Source organism: Lissotriton vulgaris, chromosome 12 (assembly GCF_964263255.1).
Source record: "Lissotriton vulgaris chromosome 12, aLisVul1.2, whole genome shotgun sequence".
NCBI classification, from domain to species: domain Eukaryota; kingdom Metazoa; phylum Chordata; class Amphibia; order Caudata; family Salamandridae; genus Lissotriton; species Lissotriton vulgaris.
In genome coordinates this window covers 348,868,605-348,881,901 of record NC_141700.1, presented here as the reverse complement: position 1 = coordinate 348,881,901, position 13,297 = coordinate 348,868,605, and the positions used below count along the sequence as shown (strand labels likewise).

The window sequence follows — 13,297 nt, the reverse complement described above, 5'->3', positions numbered from 1 at the left end:
TCCGGGCACCAGAGCCCCACTGCCCCGACGGACCCCAAGGTCCACATCCCCAAGGACGTAGTCAGGGAATACTACCGGAACGATGATATCCAGCAATGGTTTAAAGCCTACGAGGTAGCAATGACCTCCCACCGAATCCCACGGAGCGACTGGGGAGCCGGGCTATGGGGAAAATTCGTTAACGAAGGAAGAGACGCCCTGCTGCAACTCCCCGACCACCAGATGACATCCTACGACCACATGAAGGCCGCCCTCCACACTCGCTATGGGCTCACGCCCGAGATGTACCGGCAGAGATTTCGGGACTGCAAACGAATCCCTGGTACAACTTGGGTGGAGTACGTGAACTTTTTTTAGCCGAGCCTTCGAGGGATGGATCAAGGGCAGCCAGGTCACCACCTACAAGCAATTATTCGACCTTATTGTATGGGAGCACCTCTCCAATAATTGCTTTGTCGAACTAAGACAGCACCTCCTTGATAGTAAACTGACCGAACCTCGGAAACTCGCCATCGAAGCAGACCGATGGGAAAGCACCCGAGTCCTTCGAAACTGGCCCAGCGAGCAGAACAGAGCCTCCCAAGGGCCCCACCGGCCACGAGGAGGAGGAGGAGGAGGAGGCCAGGGCCGGGCCGGGACACCGTCACGGTGCCCTCCACGAGCAACCCCCCGCCCCCGGCCGGAAGAGGTAGCCCTCCAACGCGACCAGGTTTCCGCGCCAACGTTACCTGCCACAAATGCCAGCGACCCGGCCACTACGCTAATGATCCCACCTGCCAGGCCAGCGGGAAAAGCGGCCGAAAACTGAAGGTCCCCCTGCAACCCTTTCCCATCGTCACCACACCCTTTGAGCGGGTGGGAATAGACATTGTGGGGCCCCTGGAGCCCCGGACAGCACAGGGACACCGGTTCATCCTTGTCCTGGTAGACCATGCCACCCGCTATCCCGAGGCCATACCACTCCGGACCGTTACGGCGCCCGTGGTGGGCCGAGCCCTGATGGGGATCTTCTCGCGGGTGGGCTTCCCCCGAGAAGTCGTCAGTGACGGGGACGAACTTTATCTCCAGGTACATCAAGTCCCTATGGCAACAGTGCGGGGTCACCTACAAATTCACGACCCCCTATCACCCGCAAGGGAACGGACTAGTAGAACGATTTAACGGCACCCTCAAAGGGATGATCATGGGCCTGGAAGAACCCCTACGTCGCCAGTGGGACGTGCTGCTCCCGTGCCTCCTGTTCGCTTACAGGGAGGTCCCCCAGAAATCCCTGAGCTTTAGTCCGTTCGAGCTCTTGGACACCCCGTCCGGGGCCCCCTCAGCCTGGTCAAAGAATGGTGGGCGGTGGCCCCTCAGAAGACTCCCCCTGATGTATACAAGTACCTCTTGACTCTCCGTAACCAGACCCGGCGGTTCAGGGAACTTGCCAAGGCCAACCTCGAAGCCAGCCAAGAGGACATGAAGCACTGGTATGATCAGAATGCCTCATCCATCGAGTTCGAGCCGGGACAACAGGTCTGGGTGATGTCCCCGGTTGAGCCTTGCGCCCTCCAGGACAAATGGACAGGACCCTTCAAAGTGGTGGATCGCAAGGGCCCCGTCACCTACCTGGTGGACCTGGAGTCCCCCCGAAACCCCCTGCGGGTCCTCCACGCCAACAGACTCAAGCCCCACTTTGTACGCTCTGAACTTAGCCTCCTGATGGCTACCGACAGTGGGGCTGAAGAAGACTCCGAGCCACTCCCCGATCTCCTGAAAACGCTAGAGAAAGACGGCTCTGTGGAGGGAGTCCACCTCTCCGAGGCCCTGTCCCCAGCGCAACGCCAAGACTGCCAAGAACTGCTACTACAATTTGCCGACCTGTTCTCCCTCATCCCTGGGGTCACCCCCTGGTGCCTCCACGACGTTGACACCGGGGATAGCCCCCCTATCCGACACAGGGCGTACAGGGTGCCTGATCGGGTACGTGCCTGCATCCAGTCGGAAGTCTCTAAGATGCTAGCTCTGGGAGTGATCGAGCCGTCCGACAGCCCCTGGGCCAGCCCAGTTGTGTTGGTCCCCAAGGCCGCCGCCCCGGGCGTCGCCCCCGAGCTCAGGTTCTGTGTAGACTATCGGGGTCTGAACGCCGTCACCAGGACCGACGCTTATCCCATTCCCCGGGCAGATGAGCTGATCGACCGCATGGAGGCCGCCCGCTACCTGAGCATCTTCGATTTGACAGCGGGCTATTGGCAGATCGGCCTCACCCCAGGTGCCCAGGAGCGATCCGCCTTCTCCACCCTGGATGGCCACTACCACTTCAAGGTGATGCCATTCGGAATGAAAAACGCACCCGCCACCTTCCAGAGACTAGTGAACAAAGTCTTGGCGGGTCTGGAGGAATTCAGCGCCGCCTATCTGGACGATATTGCTGTGTACAGCCGCCACTGGGCAGAACACCTCCACCACCTCCGGGAGGTCCTGAACGCCCTCCGGCAGGCCGGGCTGACCATCAAGGCCAGCAAGTGCCAGATCGGCCATGGGTCCGTGACCTACCTGGGACACCAGGTGGGAAGTGGCCTGGTGGCCCCCCTCCAGCTCAAGATTGCCGCCATCCAGGCCTGGGAGCCCCCGGTCACCCAGACAGAGGTCCGAGCCTTCCTGGGGCTCACCGGGTACTACCGGCGCTTCGTAAAAGACTATGGCAGCATTGTAGGGCCACTCACAGAGCTCACGTCCAAAAAGAACCCCCAGAAAGTCAACTGGAAGCCGGAATGTCAAGCGGCCTTCGAGAACCTGAAGTCTGCCATGTGCACCGCCCCCGTGCTCCAAGCCCCCGACTACAGCCGGGAATTCATAGTGCAGACGGACGCCTCAGATCATGACGTAGGGGCCGTCCTCTCCCAACTCAACACCGAGGGGGTCGATCAGCCAGTGGTCTTCATCAGCCGACGCCTGCTGGCCCGAGAACAGCGCTGGAGCACCATCGAGCGGGAGGCCTTCGCCGTAGTGTGGGCCCTCAATAAGCTCCGGCCCTATCTCTTCGGTACCCACTTCCGGGTGCAAACAGATCACCGACCCCTGCAATGGCTGATGCAGATGCGGGGAGAAAACCAGAAGCTGTTGCGTTGGTCCATCTTCCTGCAGGGGATGGACTTCACTGTGGAGCTTCGCCCAGGCCAAGATCACGCCAACGCAGACGTCCTGTCCCGCTTCTTCCGCCTCGCGAGGAGAGTACCCAAGAGGATGTCTGACTCTCCCTGCCTTCAGCTGGGGGGGACGCATGTTGGACAGGCCTCGTGGCCGGGCCGTCCCCTCCCCGCATGGCGGGTCGCGGACCCCTGCTCCTCCTGTTCCCCGGACAAGAACCACCCCTGCAACCCGCCGGGGCAACCTCCGGCCCTTCCCCGACGGAACCCTGGCTCCTGAACACCACCGTATCGGCTGGCCCGGGTCCTTTCCAGAACCCCTGTCTCCGGCCCAGCCGCCATTTTGGACACTACACGACCAGGCCTCGTGGCCTCGGGTCGACCTCGGCCTCGGGCCCAGCCAGTCCCCGACATCGAGGCACCATCATCCACCCAGGGGGTGAAGAGACAACTTGGCAGGTCAATGGGAGAAGGAGTGTCAACGGCTCCCCTCAGCCAGGTGTCGATCGCCCCCGGCCTCCCTGGGCGCTGGCTCCACCCCCCTGCTGGGTGCCTGGACTCCCTCATCCCGGACCTCCCGACCTCCAAGTGCGAGGGTCCGGACATCAAAGGGCGCCGGACCTATAACTGGGGCAGCTCCAGAGCAGGAAGGCAGTTGTATCCTGGAGTCGAGAGACACCAAGACGAACTCATCCTTGGAGGCCTGCTGGCGCTGCCGCGGCTCCTCTTAGTGAACGATCTTGAAGGCCTGCTGGCGCTGCCGCGGCTCATCCTTTCGTGAACCATCTTGAAGGCCTGCTGGGGCTGCCGCGGCTCATCCTTTCGTGAACCATCTCGAAGGCCTGCTGGCGCTGCCGCGGCTCATCCTTACGTGAACCATCTTGAAGGCCTGCTGGCGCTGCCGCGGCCCCTACTTGCGAAACCATCAGCTCGAGGATTGTGAGCTCCACGCCTGCTACCCCCGTACCTGTCCGGTACTGAGACTGTCCCGCTACCCTTTCCTCCAAAGAGACTAGAATTGACAGGATCCTCGTATCCTGGTCCTGCTGTACCGTCAAGTACCTTGCTTTTAAGATATATAAAAGTGTGAAGAACTCATCCCTGTGTGGTGCCTATCTGTGGGGGGGAAGTTACCTGTCTGTACGATTACCGGAGAGGGCCCTCACCGGAGGCCTCTCCCCCTGTACTCGGCCGACCCTCCGGGTCCCCGTCTAACACACCCCCTCACACCCCCACCCACCCTCACATCCCCTCACCCCCGTCACCCTCACCCCCGTTACCCTCACCCTCCCTCACCCTCCCTCACCCCCCCCTCACCCTCACATCCCCTCACCCTCACATCCCCTCACCCTCACATCCCCTCACCCTCGCATCCCCTCACCCTCGCATCCCCTCACCCCCCCTCACCCCCCTCACCCACACCCCCTCACCCTCACATCCCCTCACCCTCACATCCCCTCACCCTCACATCCCCTCACCCTCACATCCCCTCACCCTCACATCCCCTCGCCCTCACATCCCCTCACCCTCACATCCCCTCACCCTCACATCCCCTCACATCCCCTCACCTTCGCATCCCCTCACCCCCTCACCCTCGCATCCCCTCACCCCCTCACCCTCGCATCCCCTCACCCTCCCTTCACACCCTCACCCTCACACCCCCTCACCCTCACACCCCCTCACATCCCCTCACCCTCACATCCCCTCACCCTCACATCCCCTCACCCTCACATCCCCTCACCCTCACATCCCCTCGCCCTCACATCCCCTCACCCTCACATCCCCTCACCCTCACATCCCCTCACCCTCACATCCCCTCACATCCCCTCACCCTCGCATCCCCTCACCCCCTCACCCTCGCATCCCCTCACCCCCTCACCCTCGCATCCCCTCACCCTCCCTTCACACCCTCACCCTCACATCCCCTCACCCTCACATCCCCTCACATCCCCTCACCCTCGCATCCCCTCACCCCCTCACCCTCGCATCCCCTCACCCCCTCACCCTCGCATCCCCTCACCCTCCCTTCACACCCTCACCCTCACACTACCTCACCCTCACACCCCCTCACCCACCCCCTCACACAACCTCTTACTCACCTTCTCACCCACCCTCTCACTCTCACACCACCTCTCACCCTCACACCACCTCTCACCCTCACACCACCTCTCACCCTCTCACCCTCACCCACCCCCTCACCCACCCCCTCACCCACCCCCTCACCCACCCCCTCACCCACCCCCTCACCCACCCATCCACCCCCTCATCCACCCCCTCATCCACCCCCTCACCCTCCTCCTCACCCTCTAACTCTCTCACCCCCTCTCATCCTCACACACCCACACACCCTCTCACCCTCACACCTCCTCACCCTTACACCCCCTCACCACCGTCACCCTCACCCATCCTCACACCCCCTCACCCACCCTCACTCATGCTCACACCTCCTCACACCCTCACACACACACCCTCACCCTCACCCTCTCACCTCACACACCCTCACCCACCCTCACCTTCACCAGCATAGCATAACAAAACACAACACAACATAGCATAGCATAACAAAAAAAGCATAGGATAGCAAAACATAGCAAAGCATAACAAAACACAACAAAGCATAGCATAACAAAACACAGCAAAACATAGCATAAGAAAACATAGCATAACATAACAAAGCATAGCATAATATATCAAAGCATAGCAAAACAAAGATAGCATATCATAACAAAACACAACAAAACATAGCAGAACAAAACCTAGCATAACACAACAAAACGTAGCATAACATAAAACAAAGCATGGCATAACAAAACATAGCATAACAAAACATAGCAAAACACAACAAAACATAGCAGAGCATAACAAAACACAACATAGCATACATAACAAAACATAGCATTGCAAAGCATAGCAAAACATAGCATAGAATAAAAAAACATAGCATAACAAAACACAACATAGCATAGCATAACAAAACAAAGCTTAGCATAACAAAGCATAGAATAACAAAACACAACAAAAGATAGCATAACAAAACAAAGCATAGGATAACAAAACATAGCATAGCATAGCATAACACAACATAGCATAACATAACACAACAACACATAGCATAACAAAACATAGCAAAACACAACAAAACAGCATAGCTTAACAAAAAACAACAACACATAGCATAGCAAAACAAAACATATAATAGCATAGCAAAACATAACACATCATAGCAAAACATAACATACCAAACACAACAAAACATAGCATAGCATAGCATAACAAAACATAGCGTAGCAAAACATAGCTTGGCATAACAAAGCATAGTATAGCATAACAAAACACAGCATAGCATAGCATAACAATTCAAAGCATAGGATAGCAAAACACAGCATAGCATAACAAAACAAAACATAGGATAGCAAAACAAAACATAGCATAGCATATAGCATCACTCCGCACCACCACAGCATCACTCGGGGGCACCACAACATCATTATGCACTACCACAGCATCACTCGTTCGCCATCACAACATCACTCAGCGCCACCACAGCATCAATCCGTGCAACCATTCAACAACACCTGGTTCAAATACGTTCTCTCAATGTTTCAAGCTTTATTACAAATGTAATAAAAAGATGTTAATATTTCACTTCTGTTCTTGGATTTTCGTCACAATAAAATACACTGAACATAATCTTCACAAAAGCTATTTACAAAACTTTAAGCATTTGCCATTATAAATTACAATAACTTTTATTTGAGTATTAATTATTGAAAAAAAATTAAAAGCCATTGGTTTTTGTAATATCAATGCATGTAAGTCACGTAAATACAACATATATTGCATTACAAATGCTATAGGTGTCACATTTGCGAAAGGCTATTCCATCTTGATATGTACCAGTTATGTTATTATTCTGCTGATCCCGTGTACATTTAGGCGTTCTTGTCCTATTAGTTCTATTTTGATATGTGATTTTGTCTGGATTCCCAGTTGACACATGTACTGCAATTGTTACCTTCCTTTCCCCACAACTGTAAAGCGCTCTAATATCCCTCTGGATCAGGTTCGCGCTATATAAAACTTTATAAAATAAATAAATAAATAAATTGACATTGTAAATGACAAAGCTATTAATTTTCGCTATTTTCAAAAACAAAACATAAACAAAAAAATGTGTCATGTACAATACCAATAGCTCAAACTTTCCAAATGTGAGACCTATTGCATTGCAAATGCTTGTCTTTACTTCATGTTTATATACCTATACAACTGAGAAAATGTCATCAATGAAGAATTACCCTAAATCTCGATTGACTTCAAACTGCAGTTGTACTCTGATAAAAGCATCTTTATGTTTGTATTACTGACATTTATACTCTGTTTAGCAAAGGTTTACTGTAATACAGTTAACTTTGCCTGGAATTAATAGCTTTATTGCTTCGCCGATGACGTGGATAATCTGTTTTCTAAAACACTGACTCGTGGGCTGTCGGTAAATAGCACCTTTTTGTGTTAACTTCCTTCTTTGCTCTTGTTTCAGATTGTGTTGCCTGGCATACTTGAACAGGTTGTGAATTGCAGGGATGCATTGGCTCAGGAGTATCTCATGGAGTGCATTATACAGGTAAGTGTGGGGTCAAGTGTCTCTTAAATGCTATTATTAAAGGATACATGTGGTTTAAATTACAAATAATGCTTCTTTCCTCAGCCAAGTAACAATTCAGTATACCAAAGTCTATACATTTTTAAAGTATGGTGAATAACGTAATGCTTTTGAGATACAACCTCTTTCTAAGTATTTTGAAGAGACCTGGAAATCGCAACTGGTTATTTAGTGAAATTCTGAGTAGTTTGAAAACGTGAGAGTTGCCAATTCTTTAACAGTTGATCTGAGCACTGGTTTTGGACTACTCCACTCTAGTGGACTTTTGGGTTTTGGGATAGGAATTCTTAAAAATAACCCAGAACTTGTCTTGAAAGAAGTCACAGTGGGAATTAAATGTATACGTATAGAATTTAGGTTGAGCGTGGAATAGGTGTGATAAAACAAGACATTCTCGTAGAGGAGGCCACACTTTGCAGCTTTCAGTATAGGGACTGTCGGATCCTCAGAAGATCTGCATACCTTTATATACAAATTTAGATTTTGCAAATATACAAATGAGGTTGAGATCAAATCCTACTCTGAAAGAAATCATTTGAGACTGATAAGATGGACAGAACCGAAAGTTCAACCTCTTTCAACTTTCAATAGAAAAACTTAAAACGATTAATATGGTTCAGCACCCTTCTTTTGGAAAACTTTGTTTTTTGCTTATAATCATTCAACACAGAATTCATAACATCACATGTTCAATTTCAAAACTTCATATTCTTCTGTGGGTGTATTTTGAAGAAACTTCTTTATTCTCTTTTTTTTTTTGTTCAAGCTCTTCTTCTAAGATTAAAAGCCACAGTAGCCAACGCGTTCCAACCTGAGGGACTTCTTCAGGGCTACTTTCAAAACTGTTCTTAATGAAGATAATGTATTCAGACGTTTTTTATCAATTTTCATAAACGAGAGACCTATTTCTCAAACACTTGGTGCGATTTCTCAGAGGGGACCACTTTATATTTGGCACAGAAGGTTTTGCCACAGCTCACTAGTTTGTTTTCTTATGACATTTTAGGAGTATAAGTGCTCCGGGACATAGATTCAGGCTATAGTATAAGGCAAGGTTTTATACCAAATCAGAAAATGGCACTTCTCTGGACCAATATCTCCCTTTCTACCAATTTGGTGTGATTCCGTTCAGCGGATTGGGCTGTAGCTGTGTCTAAAGTCTAAATTGCATGGGGAAAACACGTTTTAGAATACCCCCTTTTCTCAGCCATTGCTTGATGGATCACCCAGAAACTTTCAAGACAGCAGCTGAAGTGACTGGCAAACTAGTTTTGAAAAATTTGTGAGGATTCGTCAAATGGCGCCAAAGTTTTTGGCAAAAGAAAAACGCTTTCCTTTCCTATATATATGTATATGTATATGTGTATGTATATTACCTACTGGCGGTCGCCAGTAGGTAGTTATAGTTAGGATTTTTTTCAATGCAAAATCTCAAAATTCTATTTGGAGTAACTTTTGCGCCGGTTGACGAATCTGCCTGAAAATTTTCTCAAATTTGCCTCGTCAAGCTCCGGTCCTTCCCTGAAAGTTTGGGGGGGATTAGTCAAGCGGGGTCCGAGATAAAAGGGGGTCCCAAAACGTGTTTTCCCCATGTTAATTTCCATAGGGCGGTCGAACTCACTTTTAGCACGAACGGCTGAATGGATTTCCACCAAACTTGGCAAAATTGTAGGGACTGGTAGCCCGATGTGCCTTTGCTATGTCTTAAGATATGTGCTCCAGTGGATTTTGAGTAATTTAGATTCCAAAAATATATACATCTATAGCAGCGCCCCGGTACGCGCACCGGGGAGCGCACCGGGCGCGCCACGCGACTTGCACACGGAAAGCTGATTGGCTCTCGGGTGTCTGTAAACATTCGAAACAGTCCGGAGCGGGTGCCATCTTGTGTCTCGGTAGGATCGAGACACAAGAGGTGGCCAAAACAAAGGGGGAAATGACCATAAGGGGGCAGGGTAGACCCCCCCTTACTCCCTAGGTTTGATGTGGGGGCTATAAAAGGGCCCCGCGGGGCAAAGAAAAAATATTTTTTTTCGATTTTCACGGAGGAAGCGCCCGGTACGCGCACCGGGGAGCTCACCGGGAAGCGCACAAAAGAGAAAAAAGAATGCCAGTTTAAAAATTTTAGCAATATTTTATAAATGGGAGGTAGTTCTGAAAAGAACTTTTTTTTAATTCTTTTTGTTTTTATATTTTTTTATTATTTTTCTGAACATTTTTTTTTGTATTTTTGAACAATTTTATATTTTTTTTGTGTTTTATAAGGGAACAAACAAAAAACAGGGAATTGGAAATGGCTCAACAGGAGCAAAAAAAAAGAAAAGAATTACTGCTTCCTTTTCTTGCTGCATTGGTGGTTGTCCACAGCATTATTTATTAAGGTGACACCAAGTTCACCATAACACAACGTTTTGCCACAAAAAATGCAAACTATTTTTATGGTGGCAAATTTTTGTTGTATATTTGGCACCATTTGGCGTCCTTCAGGACCAGAAAGTGAGTCTTCAGTAGAGGAGGTGCTGGCCACAGGGGGTGGGTTGTTCTGAAGTTCCTGTACTTCAGCCTGGGCTAAGTTATTGGGATGCCACCTCTCCATGTGGCGGATCATGGTAAAATTACCAAATGAATATTTCATTTTGGGATTGCCCCTGGAGAGGACTCTGCCACAAATTGGACAGGTGACTATGGGGGCGTTTACCTTTTTCTGGTCTTCAGGGAATGAAAAGAGTTGCCAAATAAAGTGCACTTTAACGTGCCTTTGCCTTGGTTCTTCAGGCAGGAAGCGCCTTGGTTGTTCCTCCTTCTCCTCTTCTTCCTCTTCTTCCTCCTCTTCTTCTTCTCCTCCAAGGAACTGTGGTGGTGGACCTTCTTTTCTTGGTGGTGGTGGTGGTGGGGGGGGGGGGGGGGGGGGTGCACCAGCTACAGCTACAGCTACAGCTACAAGTGATGCCATTGCACTGATCAAAAATAGCTCTTGCTCTCTCAATGAAGAAAGTTAGAATGAGGGAAAAAAGGAGGGGGCTTTCATCATTTGGAGAAAAAAATGATGAGAACCAATGAAAAGTGTTATTTTCAAGTCACATGACCCGATGCGCTTACGTTCCGCGCTCCGGCGCGCTTACGTTATGCGCACCGGGCCGCGCCGCGGATCGCTTCCGGGTGCGTTTACGCAGCGCGTCACAAGACACATCGCGCGGCAACGCGATACGTCACGCTTACGCGACACGTCACGATGTTGTTTTCGATCGCGGCAATAGCGCTAACGGGACGCTCCACGAAATTGCGGTTTCCGGTGCATTCCCCAGTGCGCGCAACGGGAGCGCACCGAGGCAAAAAAAAAAAGAATATTAAACATAAAAAAAATGTATTACATACATAGAAAATATAGTATACATTATAAAGAAGAATATAAATTACAGCTATAGATATTTGCTATTAAAAAACCATTGAAATTCACTGAAAAAACCATAGGTTTGAGAACATATATAGTTAAGAATTAGCATTTACAAAACCTTATTTTACTCATACAAAACCATTGAAATTTGCATATATAGTTAGTTGGACTAACTATATTTTGCGCACCCGCAATCCACTGCTGATGATGTCACATATTACATCATTCATGATATGGTCAGTGACATCACTGATGACATCATTCATGTGATAATACGATGAACCTCTTCACACTCTAATATAAACTTTGATACACAAAGTGTATACAGACACTCACACACTTTCACTCATCCATGGAGTTACTCACACACCTAGTCAGTTATGCAAAGAATCAATCACACTTCCATTTTCTCAACTATACAGTTATACATACAACACATTACTTATTCAAACATATACTAACACATACTTACTCTCTAATACAATCACTGATACAAGTACACAATGATCCATACAGGAACTGGCACAATCAATGGCTCTCATGTATAGTCATTTATATATGTCAACTGTCAACTGTCACATGCATTGTGTTTTACATATGTACTTACTTGGACATGTAGCACTGAGATATCTATTCATTCACCAATACACCCATGCAGACAGTCAACCGCCCATAGAGGTGTTTCCACATGCACTCTTGAACCCATACATCTTGTGGATCATCTGCTCACACATCTATGCACAGAATCACACACCTCCCAGCCACCCACACACACACTCATTCTTTCATACAAATACTTTGGCAACCAATCAATAACACATATAGCCACTCGTATAGCTACTGATCAACAAATGCAACAGGTTATACAACAACAAACATAATGATACACACATTCAGACAGTTTAGTCAGTAACCCATGCATTCAGAAAGACACATTTAATCACTCACTCCTACAGTCAGTCACGCACCTACTTAATCTTTTATCCAGACACTTATACATCCACTCATTCTTCAATATGTAAAACATATTTAAACTTCACAGAAACATACGGTCACACCTGAAGTCATCTTGATTGGAATAAAGTGTTAACACTTAAAATATTTAATTTGCAAAGGAACAAAATGAGGGGGTTCATTTTGCCATAGAAATTATGATTAGTGCTGAAGAAAGAAAAATTAGGGCATACTTTGAGTGACTTCTCAAATCCTCTTATATTTCATTAAAAAAATTCTGATATGCAGTCTCCCAAGATGGCCACCAGAGACAAAAGAGCCCAAATGTAGCCCAAATATCAGCCAGATGTAGCCGAACTATAGCCCAATGACAGAATGTCCCAGAGTGTTCTAAAGAACAACTAGAACGCTAACAGTCTTACTTATGACAAAAGTATGGCACACCTGAAGTCATCTTGATTGGAATAAAGTGGTAACACTTAATACATTTAATTTGAAAAGGAACAAAATGAGGGGTTTCATTTTTTTTAAATTTTTTATCCTCATTTGCGTGCATAGCTCCAATCTATCCAATCCGGAATATGCCACAGAGATAGGAAGAACCGGCTGTGCTTCAATACCGTCTCAGCGTAAGCTGGGAGGGAAATCTTAGTTGGGAGGAGTGTAGACCAAATCCCATCAGTACATTCACACAGACCTGGAAATTCCCATATAGGGCTGTTCGTTGGAAGATAGTGCCCGTGACACCGTAGCCCCATTTGTTCCTTATTAAAAACAATGGCTGGAAATGCTCGCATTAATCATAGGAATCCTGGGGAAAAAAAGAAAGGAAAAAAAAAGAAAAAAAAAAAACCCAGGCTCAATATGACCGTGCCAACTGTAACCAAAAAGCTCTTCGACTTGTATTTCCACCTCTAGCTAGATCTAATTTAGAGATCTGAAGCACCGAGGTTCGCCAACGATGGGTCCTTGGTATTGGGACTGTTTCCCGACCCCTGTTTCACAAGTTACTACCCTGGTTCAGCTCTGTCCCACCCCCCTCATGGTATGGTACATCGCAGGGAACTCATTACACCACTGTGCGCACAAGGATGGGTCACGTGAGTACCTCACCCAACTGGGGAAGCACAGGTTCAGCGGCTCCAACAGCTACATACC

The 13,297-nt window shown here is 48.6% G+C and overlaps 1 protein-coding gene across 1 annotated transcript in view; it reads left to right on the top strand.

The window, feature by feature from the left end:
• The window catches only part of VPS35 (VPS35 retromer complex component), a 526,314-nt gene that overhangs the window by 193,204 nt on the left and 319,813 nt on the right, over positions 1-13,297 (top strand). Inside the window, exon 7 of the mRNA XM_086945112.1 lies at positions 7,669-7,752. Coding sequence (XP_086801238.1) covers positions 7,669-7,752 — 84 coding nt within the window. The remainder of the gene's footprint in view (positions 1-7,668; positions 7,753-13,297) is intronic.